Here is a 12,986-nt window from a genome sequence, read left to right as displayed (position 1 = left end):
CTCACATGCAGCACAGTCCTGCTTTGATTACGTTCCCTCCGGGGTGTCTAAGAAACAAGCCAGACAAATTATTTCCCTTCCTGTGGTTCTATCCCATTATCGACCAAATGCCTTCTGGGCCCCAGTCTTTTGCCCTAGCCGCGATGGCACTGCACCATTATAAATACTCGTAAACTACTGGTCACACCTCATGCACTTTTGTTCTTTTAATTGCTTGGCAGCTCCCAGCACTGCTGTCCATGACAGAAGAGTGCAGCTATGAACAAGCTCACAGATCACAAACGAGATCACAGAGCTCTAAGGTGCCCCAAGTACTCCTTCTCTTCATGCAAACAGGGTTTGGTCCCACCCTCTCTCCCCAGGAAGTGGAAAGCATAGCCAAAATGATAACGGCCAGGTCTGCGAGGCCACTTGTGACAGTACTGAGACAGACAATGGGGTGTTAGCACACGAACAGGATAAGTGTGTAGCAGGCAACGCTCCCAGGCTCTTTGGGCAAGGAGGAATATTAATACCAACTGAAATCACATTTGTTTAAACACTGTGCTTTCCCTACATGGTGACAACTAAAGCAACCCAACCAAGACTGACCTCAGCAGCTTTTCTATGGTTGTCGTCATTCTCTAGCATGCGGACGTCCACTCCGAGGCAGCGAAGGTGGCGCCCAAGTCCCTGCAGCATGTTATCACAGACCACGCTGAACTCCTTCGGGGAGACAGAAGGAGGGGGACGCAAGGCCGCCATGCCAATCACTTTGGCTTGCTACAGAAAAACAGACATTCAGGGTTGACTGAAGTTTGTTTATTTTAGTTCAAATGTCTGCTGCCTGGAGAGTCCCCTGAGACACCATCCCATCTTTGGGAGGCTGTATTAATGTAGCAGGGAACCTAATCAGGGTACTTGGGGCTGCAACCCCAAACCAGCCTCCAATGCTCAGCTTTGCTTCTAGTATCTTCAAATTAATAGGCCAGGTTGCTTGAAAGACCTGTTTACAGTCTGTAGGTGGTGACAGAGCTTAGAACAGGGAGCAGCTGCAGGGGACATTATTATACGCAGTATTGCGGCTGCAGGGGCCGTTATCATACACAGTATCACGGCTGCAGGGGCCGTTATACGCAGTATCGCGACTGCAGAAGAAGTAGGGGGTCACCAAATGAAATAGGCAGCAAGTTTAAAATGAACAAAAGGCAGTATTTCTTCACACAGTGCACAGTCAACCTGTGGAACTCTTTGCCAGAGGATGCTGTGAAGGCCAAGACCATAATAGGGTTGAAAAAAGACCTAGATAAGTTCATGGGGGGATAGGTCCATCCATGCCTATTAGCCAGGATGGACACGGTTGCAAAACCATGCTCTGAAGTCTCCCAGGCCTCTGCTTGCCAGAAGCTGGGAATGGGCAACAGGGAATGGATCACTTGGTGATTACCTGTTCTGTTTATTCCCTTTAAAGCGTCTGGCATTGGCCACCATCAGAAGACAGGATACTGGTCTGACCCAGTATGGCCATTCTTATTTTCTTATCTCAGATACCAGTGGGTGGTCTCTGTGAGTATATGCTCACTTTTCAACGGTGACACAGTATGAAGATATTTACACTGTTAAATCTATGTTGCTGCCTTTTCTCAAAGAGACTTGAAGCTCTCTGGGGCAGAGCTTCTTCCACTTCGTACTTGTGCAATGCCCAGCACAATAGAGCCCGGATCTCAGTGCGTCCCTGGACACTACTATAATAAACATCAACAATAGTCACTTGACTAATTAATTGGATTGTACAGGTGACAATGATGGATCCTGAGTTCACAAGGAAGTCCAAGCCTGTAAAACTTATTGTAGCAACCTTTGCAGCAATAGCCCAGATATGTTTAATTTACAATATTCCCATTAGTTTAGGATAGTAAATTTTGCTGAAAAACCTTGTATGCAAATAGAAAGATGCTAACATCAATGGCAACTTGCTATATTCGCAAAAAGAAAAGGAGTACTTGTGGCACCTTAGAGACTAACCAATTTATTTGAGCATAAGCTTTCGTGAGCCACAGCTCACTTCATCGGATGCATTCAGTGGAAAGTGTAGAAGATCTTTTATACACACAAAGCTTGAAAAAATACCTCCCCCCACCCCACCCTCCTGCTGGAAATAGCTTATCTAAAATGATCACTTTCCTTACAATGTGTATGATAATCAAGGTGGGCCATTTCCAGCACAAATCCAGGTTTTCTCACCCCCCCCACACACAAACCCACTCTCCTGCTGGTAATAGCTTATCGAAAGTGACCACTCTCCTTACAATGTGTATGATAATCAAGGTGGGCCATTTCCAGCACAAATCCAGGGTTTAACAAGAACATCTGAGGGGGGGGGGGTTAGGAGAAAACAAGGGGAAATAGGTTACCTTGCATAATGACTTAGCCACTCCCAGTCTCTATTCAAGCCTAAGTTAATTGTATCCAATTTGCAAATGAATTCCAATTCAACAGTTTCTCGTTGGAGTCTGGATTTGAAGTTTTTTTGTTGAAGAATTGCAACTTTCATGTCTGTAATCGCGTGACCAGAGAGATTGAAGTGTTCTCCGACTGGTTTATGAATGTTATAATTCTTGACAACTGATTTGTGTCCATTTATTCTTTTACGGAGAGACTGTCCAGTTTGACCAATGTACATGGCAGAGGGGCATTGCTGGCACATGATGGCATATGTCACATTGGTGGATGTGCAGGTGAACGAGCCTCTGATAGTGTGGCTGATGTTATTAGGCCCATCTGCCATGTACATTGGTCAAACTGGACAGTCTCTACGTACAAGAATAAATGGACACAAATCAGTTGTCAAGAATTATAACATTCATAAACCAGTCGGAGAACACTTCAATCTCTCTGGTCACGCGATTACAGACATGAAAGTTGCAATTCTTCAACAAAAAAACTTCAAATCCAGACTCCAGCGAGAAACTGTTGAATTGGAATTCATTTGCAAATTGGATACAATTAACTTAGGCTTGAATAGAGACTGGGAGTGGCTAAGTCATTATGCAAGGTAGCCTATTTCCCCTTGTTTTTTCCTAACCCCGCCCCCGCTCCCCTCCTCCTCAGATGTTCTTGTTAAACCCTGGATTTGTGCTGGAAATGACCCACCTTGATTATCACTTTCGATAAGCTATTACCAGCAGGAGAGTGGGTTTGTGTGTGTGGGGGGTGTGTGTGTGTGAGAAAACCTGGATTTGTGCTGGAAATGGCCCACCTTGATTATCATACACATTGTAAGGAGAGTGATCACTTTAGATAAGCTATTGCCAGCAGGAGAGTGGGGTGGGGGGAGGTATTTTTTCAAGCTTTGTGTGTATAAAAGATCTTCTACACTTTCCACAGTATGCAACCGATGAAGTGAGCTGTGGCTCACGAAAGTTTATGTTCAAATAAATTGGTTAGTCTCTAAGGTGCCACAAGTACTCCTTTTCTTTTTGCGGATACAGACTAACACGGCTGTTACTCTGAAACCTGCTATATTGTTTGTATTTCTAAATAACGTTTTCCAGCAGAGGAAATAAATGCACTGACCCCTATGCAGGGAACCTTGTGTTTAACCCACTAGCGCCAGTGATCATTTCTCCAGTGAAATAGGAAAGTGAGAAGGATTTTTGCTACCCCCGGACTAGAGAAAGGCCTGCAGACAGGCTTGACAGGCATGGCTAATAGCCTGCTTGAGAGGTGAAGCCACTGTATACTTTGAAGAGATTGGGAGCAGTGTATAGTTCTTTGAAGATGTTTACAAACCTGCTTGGAAGGTGATGGCATTTCTTGTTGATTCAGCTGCTTCTTTGCCCTGTGTTTTGTGGTAGGTTTAGCCACCAGGCTCTCAGTGAGATCTGAACACAGGCCAAAGCCTAACGGATCTTCACACAGTTTCTTATACACCTCCAGCAAGCAGTACGCATCAGAAGCTACAAAACAGAATATGCCCATCAGTTTGGCTTTGACCAAAATAGAAAGAGAGGCTTTTGTGATGAAAACAAGAGGGACTTCACCTATACAAATGCAACTACATCCAATCGCCCTTGGTAGCTGCAGGTATCTAGCACTGTATCTTACAGTCTTGTATAGATTCAGTAAATATAATAATCAAACAGGCTTTGACCCATAATCCCATTTCATCAGTCCAGAACTAGCACAAATGTGGTATCTTTCCCCTCACAGAATTCAAAGAGACGGAGGCACACTCAGCCTTGACACAAAGAAGCTGCAACCCTCACTGCTTGAGACGTTCAATTCTAACTTGAGGATTTAGCCACGCAGCCCCCATTCATTTCAATGGAAATTGTGTGACAAAATCTCCTAGTCAGCTATGCAAATCTCAAACACTGACCTGAGTGGGAGTTGCCCCTGCTTACAGAAGGACTGAATTTAACACTGGGCTGGTACTGTTTTACCACTCCGTGGATTTCCGCTGTCTCACTGTGACTCATCTCTGGATTTATACCTACAGTTCACATTGACCTGCCTGGACCAAGGCCCCTATAGTATAGCTCCAAACGCCATCCATGCCCATTTTGAATTCAGTGCATCCTTGAGATATACAGGACATAATAGTGGTTTCCCAGAAAAGCTGTGTGCAGTGAAATGAAGCAGAAGGAAGTGGACTTTTTTTCCTTTTCAACTATTCAGAGGAGTTTCCTTTGAGATTATATTTCATCAGAGTAATTTGACTGGTAAAGAAATTCTTTTATCAGAGAAACAATGATTCATTGGACAGCTTACGCTCCAGCCATTAAAACTAGGTCCATACAAGGACAAACAAAACATGTGCTGGCTTCTTTGAACAGGAACTAATCTGCAAAGCCATTTTCCCCTCTGCTAGTTAACATTTTTTCCACATCTACACATCTAATGAAATGCGGGCCCATGACAGAGCTGTCCATAGCACCTTGCTCTACAGTTACATGCTAACCAGACCTGCATAGAGGATTTGTTCCTCCCGCAGCGGCCGTTTCTCCCAGTTGGAGAGCTGCTCAGTTTTATTAAGAGGTTTCCCCAGGACATGCTGCACCAGCAGACTGAGCCCTCTTTCTGGCTGCCTGAACCCTCTGTCTCCACAGCTCTTCTCCTGTGACAGTACATCAACTTGAAGGCTGCTCTTCCTCCAGCATTTCTGTAACTGAAGGGGGAGAGAAAGATGCAAAATAAACAGATTTCAAAACAGATCCTGAAAATATCACATGTTGCAGTGGGGTGGAAAGAACAATCAAGGCATGTGGTCAGGAAGCAATCCTAATGTAATCACCTTTCACTTCAGTAAAGGTACACACAGCCCTGCTATCTCAGACAAGGGCTGGCATGGCAAACTGGATACTCGAACAGATATTGGATATTTGCTTGACAAACACACTCGTTGGAAGTGAACTTGGTTTCAAAGCCTGGAAGGGAAACAACAGCCTAGTTTGACTGCATCATACCGGGAGCGCTTTTTTGAATTTTTTTATTTCATACTTTTTATTAAAGCAAAGTTACGATTGTATATTACCTATTACTTAGTCAGGACCAAGTTCATATTCAAAGAACCTGGCTAAAGATTCTGGCTTGCTGACTGTGGAGCCCTCTTCCTCTGAGTATGCTAAAAAGGGTGACCAAATTTCTCCTGGAGCATTTTCCTAAGATGTTAAGAAGTTGGGTCAGGGAGTGTCTCTTCTCACGCGTTTACAGAGCATCCAGAGGAGAGAGTCCCTGAGCCAACTGAGACCACTGGGCACTAACACAATACAAATAATAAAGAAATAATAACCACAGAACCCCAGCATCTTCCTCCCCATTTTGTTTTTTCTGAGCTGATGTGTTAAACAGAAAAGGTGCCCCAGGACTAGAGCAAACAATGACAATTCTGAAATGTCCCTCACTCAATCTGGATAGAACTAAGGCTGTGACTACCTGTGGACACTAGAGTTTCCCCAGCACTTCCTGAGTTATGACGACAACCCCAGGAGTTTGGCTAAATCCCAACCTACCTCCTTAAATTCCCCCTGCGGTTTCAAACAGATGCAATTTTTCATTTTCTTACTAAAATTACTGCATGCTGCTGCACAGCTACTGAGTTCTAACCTAAAGCCAGCTGCATTTCAGTAGCAGATGAGTGCAAATCCTGTACTGCACTGACTCTACAGCTCCATGCTCTTAATAAGGAGCTGTCTATTAAATCCATAACTACTCTATGGACACTACCAAATGTTAGAATAATGAAACTTTTATAATAAACTTTTATAAGTTTTATAAATTCTGCAAGAATTTGCTCATAGCAAGTATGAGTGTGATGGTTGTGTTCAAAAAGCCCCCCTTGGTGAATGGACCTCTGGCTCCATTTTAGTTCCTTTCATAAAGGCAAAGTGGAGAGCTATTAAAATACCCAGCCATGTCTTTTTAGCTAATCAAAACTGAATGCTTGTGTCTCTCTCTAAAGAATTACATCACCCCAGGAACTAGAGATGGAAAAGACCTATTAGGTCATCTAGTCATCTCCCTGCCAATATAGGATGCAGAAAGACAATGCTGTGAAATAATGACAGTTATCTTCCGGTACAATCAAGAGAAGGCATTTTCCAAATCTTCAGATTCCCATTCTTACTTGTTTATCTACTGCAAGCAGGTCCACTATGCCTTGCACCTGCTTATTCATTTCTTTAAAAGCAGAGCACGTAGCAGCTAGGCTGTGCAGGTCTCCGGACATCCCATAACCTGCAGAGACAAAGCCTCAAATCACACAGATAGAAAAATGGGTTCTGGGTACTGGTGCATGGCAGGCTAACCTGAAAGCTCTGGGTTCTGGTTCCAGGTGTGCTAACCCAGAAAGATATCAGTTCTGGTATGGGGTGGGTTAACCCAGAGAGCTATGGGTTCTAGTAGCAGATGAGCTAACCCAGAGAGCTATGGGGTTCTGGTTCCATGAGGGCTCACTTGGAAAGCTCTGGGTTCTGGTACTGGGTGGACTAACCCAGGGAGTTGCGGGTTCTGGTATGGAGCAGGCTAACCCAGACAGATATTTGTTCTGATACCAGACGGGTTAACCCACAGACTTGTAGTTTCTGGTGTGGGGCAGGCAGTGGTGGAAGCTGTTCACCCTGCTGCCTGCCATGGCGGCCATCTAATATAGAAGGCTCCCAAAGCAATAAGAGAAGAATCTTCTAAGAGCCTGTTCTAACTGGACTACATTACACCCTACTGGGGAAGGCCCCATGTATAGAGGGCAGGGAAGATGAAGTTCCTGTTGTTCCTATGTATGTGAAGTAGTGAGAAAGGCTGACAGTTCCTGCAGTGGAAAGCAGAGCATAGGGGAAAGCTTAAGTTACCTAGTTTAATGATGGTTGGATCTGAGAAGAGGGTCTGGACAAAGTGAGAAAGCTCCTCCATCTCATCTGGCTTGAGGAGCTGCAACAAATCCAGGAGGAACACCTGCTCCTCGATAGCAATCTGCATCACCGAGACGCGTGGCTTTCCCACCACTCCAAATGACGGCCTCCACTCCATGTCGATGCCAACAACCTGGCCGGGCTGCAGCACATACAAAAGGCTTTCTTTACTCAGGGCTTCTCTACATGGGACATAGACTGAAACAGCAATTGTGGAATAGCTCCCTGGCTGGACACTCTACTCTGGACTAAGAGTGACTTTACTGCAGAATAATTACTGTTTTGGAAGTGCACTAATTATTGTGAATAAAGTGGATTTTATCCAGATTACAGTGTCCCATGAGAAGTTTTTCCTGGTAGCTCGGGGTGAGCAAGCTTTTTGGCCCAAGGGCCACATCTGGATATGGAAATTGTATGGTGGGCCATGAATACTCATGAAATTGGGGGTTGGGGTGCAGGAGGGGGTGAGCACTCTGGCTGGGGGTGTGGGCTGTGGGGTGGGACCAGAAATGAGGAGTTCAGTGTGCAGGAGGAGGCTCTGTGCTAGGGGAGGGGGTTGGGGTGTGGGTGATGGGGGGGATGAAGGCTCTGGCGGGGGTGCGAGCTCTGGGGTGGGGCCAGAAATGAGGAGATCAGTGTGCAGGAGGGGGGTCCTGGCTGGGGCAGAGGGTTGGGGTGCAGGAGAGGGATCAGGGCTGGGGCAGAGGGTTGGGGCATGGGAGGGGTTCAGGGGTGCAGGTTCTGGGCGGCACGCATGGAGTGGCCTCCAACCCTGCTCCCCAGCTGGAGCATGGGAGCAGGGCAAGCCCCAGACCCCGCTCCCCACTGGGAGCTTGAGGGCCGGATTAAACTGGCTGGAGGGCGGATGTGGCCCGTGGGCTGTAGTTTGCCCGCCCCTGCGATAGCTTATTCCACAATAGCTATTCCAGTCAATCTCCAAGCCCACAGGCCTCAGAGATTTCCTACAGAAAGTGCCAGGCATGCTCCTGCTGCTCCTGGCATAGGCTGACATGTATTTGATGATGAAGGTCACAAATATTCCACCCCATGTTACATAATTGACACTAAAAAACCAACAACAGGGAGATGCTTACCTGCAGCACCTTCTCCCTCCACCTCAGTATCCCTTCCCATGTCTGCAGAAAGTGAATGTTCTCCCTGGGAATGGGGATCTGGTAATAACCCTCCTTCCTATCCTCTTCATAGTCATCCACTGTGCTCTCAGCATCTTCTACCCTGCACAAAACAAGAGCCAGCAACTTTTAACAGGGCCATCCTAAGATTTCAGGGCCCAAGAGACATCAGAAAGTCCTAGAACCCCTCTCCTCGCATCCCAGTCACCTCCTCTCACTCGATCTCTCTTCTCTCTCCACTTTCTCTGACCCTTTCCTTATTCTACTCTTTCTTTCTGTTCCTTTCAGCCTTGACTCACCTTCTCTCCCTCATCCCCTGCCCCTAAAATCACCAAAAAACATCAGTGTATGTGAGACAGAGATGGAAGCTTGGAGCACAAGTCCATTCCATCAATAACATATACACATTGGAAGTAGCCTCCAGACTAGAAAAGCCTCTCAAACCCAGACTTCTCATCATGCATTACTCACACTCCATTCTCTTTCCCAGAACTGATGTGACCTTAAAGCCAGCAAGTGAGCTCTGACTTCGAAATTAGCACATTGTAAGGACTCGACTTCCAGCCCCTCACCATGAACCCAGGAACCCACTAGCTGGCATGGCCCCATGCACGTGGACAGGCTGGCTCTGACCTGCTTAGGGCCCAAACCAGAACTTCGGTTTTCTCATTAGACAGGAACAGGCAGAGAATCACAGGCTGCCCCACCTACAGCAGGATTTCCACCACCTAGGGGCCATTGCCTCTGGCTCAAGAGGCCTCCTCTTCCATTGAGCTTAGAGTGGGATGGCTCATAAAGGGTTCACTGACCTCTCCTTCCTATGCCAGTTTCCCCCAGCCCTTTCCCTGTACAGCATCTACACCTGTTATTCCCTCTGTTCTATGGAGCTGGACAGACAAAAACCCCTAGAAGGTTTTCACACTACTCCACCACCTCCCTGCACTTTGGGGTCTAGGTGCTAAGAACAGTGGTAAGCTGAACTCACACCCAGACTGAGATTCCCCACCTGTTTCACTCTCCTACACTAAGACTTCAGGCAGTGCCCCAGAGAGAGGTGCAATGCGAGTGCATTAACACCCTGGCACTGTTAGGGAGATGTCTGCAGAAATGGGGTTTGTGAGTTATCATGGATTTCCTAGAATAGAACCTTACACAGCACGAGTTGGTTCCCCATACAGCAGAGGCTCTTGCAATAGCTTTGTAAATGCTGTAATAGCTTTGTTCTTGTGAACCTTCCAGATGATGCAATCGAAGGAAAGTAAGAGTAAGAGAAAAACAACTATTTTGTACATATCATGAATTTCTGGCTAGTCTCTTTCCCACAGAGACTTTAAATGGTTTATTATTTGAGAAAATATTTACTAACCTTGTGTTTCAGGGACTGTGTGACTAATTTTGTAACATAGCAGCTTGGTGCTGTGCAAACATTCCCTCGCAGAGATGGTATGTGTGCACGCTGAAGTCAATATTTGTGTAAAATATTTAATGAAGGTGTGAAATCTCATCTCTCCCGGAATATTCTGATCTGCACAGCTCAAGAGGAGCATATGGTGGGACCAGCAGCAGAGGTGATGTCATCATTCATACTCTGATACCATCTCTTTCTCTTGCAGCGTGAACGCCCTCTGTGGGAACCTGCTGCTAGACTGTTTCAAGTGCTAAGAAAAGAGAAGTGGCTACATTTGGATCCAGGGCTCCATGGACTGCAAAGTACTTCACCATGATGGGTTAGGATTCTTATCCTAGGAAGATTGCGGTACAGAGGGCTTCACTTACCCATCCAAATAGACTGCGAATGGCGGAGCTGGCATATGCCATTGAGGTTACTGACAGGTTGAGTTCTGATGTTGGTTTCCTGCCACGGTGCATGCCCGGAGTTTGTGGCTCTCTCGCAGGCATGGGCCCCGCCTGCCCGCTGTTTGGGGGCTTACCTTGCATGCAAAGAAAGGTCATGCGCTGCCAGTAAGGTACTGCCCCCCACCAGGGGCAGTCTCCTGCAGGCCCAGATTTCAGTGTCTCCTGAGCATAGCTGCTGTGCTTCCCTTGCCACTGGGCTCTGTGCCCTTTGCTGGCTGGTGGTGAGGTGGGGGCAGGCTATCATGTGTCTCCCGTGGCAGAGGCTAGCGGCTGCAGGACTGATAACGCTATGCAGTCCATGAGTCCCCAAGTGCAAGGCTGCCATTGCACCCAGGCTACTCAGCAAGACAGCCCAGAGCTCTCCTGCTTTGTACTAAACATTCAGGGCCAGATCCTCTTCCTTGTGCAAAGTCCAAGTAAATGCACGGGCTGCTTGGGGGAAAGAATACCTCTGTCCTTGGCCCAGTGGGCTGGTAGAGCCAGCAGCAGCTTCTTGAGAGACCAGAGGACTGCAATAGCCTTGACTGAGGCTCTGCACACCTGCAGGAATCTGGCTGCTGCGATAATCTGGCTGGTGGACAAGCATAGGAGCGTATGGATCCATGTGCCTCCTCTAGCTTGGCTCGTATCCAAAACACCTCCCCATGCTCTCATGGTTTAAGCCCCATGGAACACATTTTCACCGCAGATGGGAGTCGTGGACACCACTGCATGGACTCTCTGCATACTGCCTCCCTGCACAGCATAACCACACCAATTCTGCTATCTTTTATATCCTACGTGCTAGAGGGAATGGGCAGGTTGTGCCCCTCAGGTGGCGACATCACCAGTATCATGCAACTTCTGGATTCTTTAAACTTAGTGCTCCCACCCTAAGACCTGGCTACTAGATGTTTTGCTGTTAACTGCCTCTGTCTGAAATACCTCATGTACACTGCCTGAAAAAAAAAAGGGGGGGGGAATATACTCTGAGACATGAGTCAGGAAGGAAAAGCAAGATTCAAGAAAGAAGCAAAAAGAGGAGGAACACCAGACTAAGCAGCTCCTCAGCAGTTCGCTCTCAGATATTTGCACATGGATTCTTCAGAAAGTGTGGTGGATTTAACTTTAAACTATGGATTTAACTGAACAGCTACTGGAGCTCAGACAATCATTTGGACCGAATGGCTAGGCAGCAGTTCTGCGGAAAAGGACCTAGGGGTGACAGTGGACGAGAAGCTGGATATGAGTCAGCAGTGTGCCCTTGTTGCCAAGAAGGCCAATGGCATTTTGGGATGTATAAGTAGGGGCATAGCGAGCAGATCGAGGGACGTGATCGTTCCCCTCTATTCGACATTGGTGAGGCCTCATCTGGAGTACTGTGTCCAGTTTTGGGCCCCACACTACAAGAAGGATGTGGATAAATTGGAGAGAGTCCAGCGAAGGGCAACAAAAATGATTAGGGGTCTGGAACACATGAGTTATGAGGAGAGGCTGAGGGAGCTGGGATTGTTTAGTCTGCAGAAGAGAAGAATGAGGGGGGATTTGATAGCTGCTTTCAACTACCTGAAAGGGGGTTCCAAAGAGGATGGCTCTAGACTGTTCTCAATGGTAGCAGATGACAGAACGAGGAGTAATGGTCTCAAGTTGCAGTGGGGGAGGTTTAGATTGGATATTAGGAAAAACTTTTTCACTGTGAGGGTGGTGAAACACTGGAATGCGTTACCTAGGGAGATGGTAGAATCTCCTTCCTTAGAGGTTTTTAAGGTCAGGCTTGACAAAGCCCTGGCTGGGATGATTTAACTGGGAATTGGTTCTGCTTCAAGCAGGGGGTTGGACTAGATGACCTTCTGGGGTCCCTTCCAACCCTGATATTCTATGATTTGCAGTGTGAGCTGTAGCCACGAAAGCTTATGCTCAAATAAATTTGTTAGTCTCTAAGGTGCCACAAGTCCTCCTTTTCTTTTTATCCAAATGCAGCCTCTCTCTCTGCAGGCTGGGATTTCCCTCTATGAACTCAGCAGTCCAGTTTACTCAAAGGTGGGCGGGGGGTAAGATTCTGTGTTGTGTCTCTAAGAAGTAAAGTACAGAACTCTCCTCCTGAGGGCACTTTAAGCCACTTTTGTCTCTCCCAAATCCAAGCTGCTCTGGGGGCCAGAGAGGCCACTGGCATAATTCATATATTTCTGAAGTCGGTATAATCCATGATATTTACCTCTCCTGGACCTTGAGTTTCTGAAGTTCATCGGCCACTCCGTAAGGCAGGGTCTTCTCAGGTAAGCTATAGCGGAGAGCCCACCTGGCTGCTGTGTTCAGATCACAGTAGCTGACTAGCAGTTGGATCAGCTGCTCTTGTAGCCATCGATTCTCCCCAACTGTGTTCTGCAAGGAAGCAAGAGTAACAAAATCTGTTGGTGCAAGTTCGATCTTCAGCGCATGACTATAAATTTCCAAGGACAGGGTGCCCGAAGTGAGGAACTCTTCAGGAACTGGCAGCCTGAATTGACAGAGGAGGGAGCAAGAAATGAGCATGTGCATGTCCTTCCCACTTTAGAAGTAACATTGTTTGAGCCCAGACTGCTTTGGCTTACTCTACAGGCCTACTCTTCTCCCATGCAGATGGATTGCT

The 12,986-nt window shown here is 46.8% G+C and overlaps 1 protein-coding gene across 15 annotated transcripts in view; it reads right to left on the bottom strand.

Moving 5' to 3' along the window:
* Positions 1-12,986, bottom strand: part of EXD3 (exonuclease 3'-5' domain containing 3) — a 564,575-nt gene that overhangs the window by 321,026 nt on the left and 230,563 nt on the right. For 14 of the 15 annotated variants that reach the window (XM_075120432.1, XM_075120430.1, XM_048822833.2 and 11 more), the window contains 7 exons: positions 12,573-12,739; positions 8,483-8,624; positions 7,329-7,530; positions 6,608-6,717; positions 4,948-5,149; positions 3,772-3,938; positions 592-762 (listed from right to left, as the gene is read on the bottom strand). In XM_075120432.1, coding sequence (XP_074976533.1) covers positions 592-762; positions 3,772-3,938; positions 4,948-5,149; positions 6,608-6,717; positions 7,329-7,530; positions 8,483-8,624; positions 12,573-12,739 — 1,161 coding nt within the window. The remainder of the gene's footprint in view (positions 1-591; positions 763-3,771; positions 3,939-4,947; positions 5,150-6,607; positions 6,718-7,328; positions 7,531-8,482; positions 8,625-12,572; positions 12,740-12,986) is intronic. The other variant, XM_075120433.1, reaches the window with a different exon arrangement.

Source organism: Caretta caretta, chromosome 16, assembly GCF_965140235.1.
Source record: "Caretta caretta isolate rCarCar2 chromosome 16, rCarCar1.hap1, whole genome shotgun sequence".
In the NCBI taxonomy this organism is placed as follows: domain Eukaryota; kingdom Metazoa; phylum Chordata; order Testudines; family Cheloniidae; genus Caretta; species Caretta caretta.
This window is presented reverse-complemented; position numbering and strand designations above follow the sequence as displayed.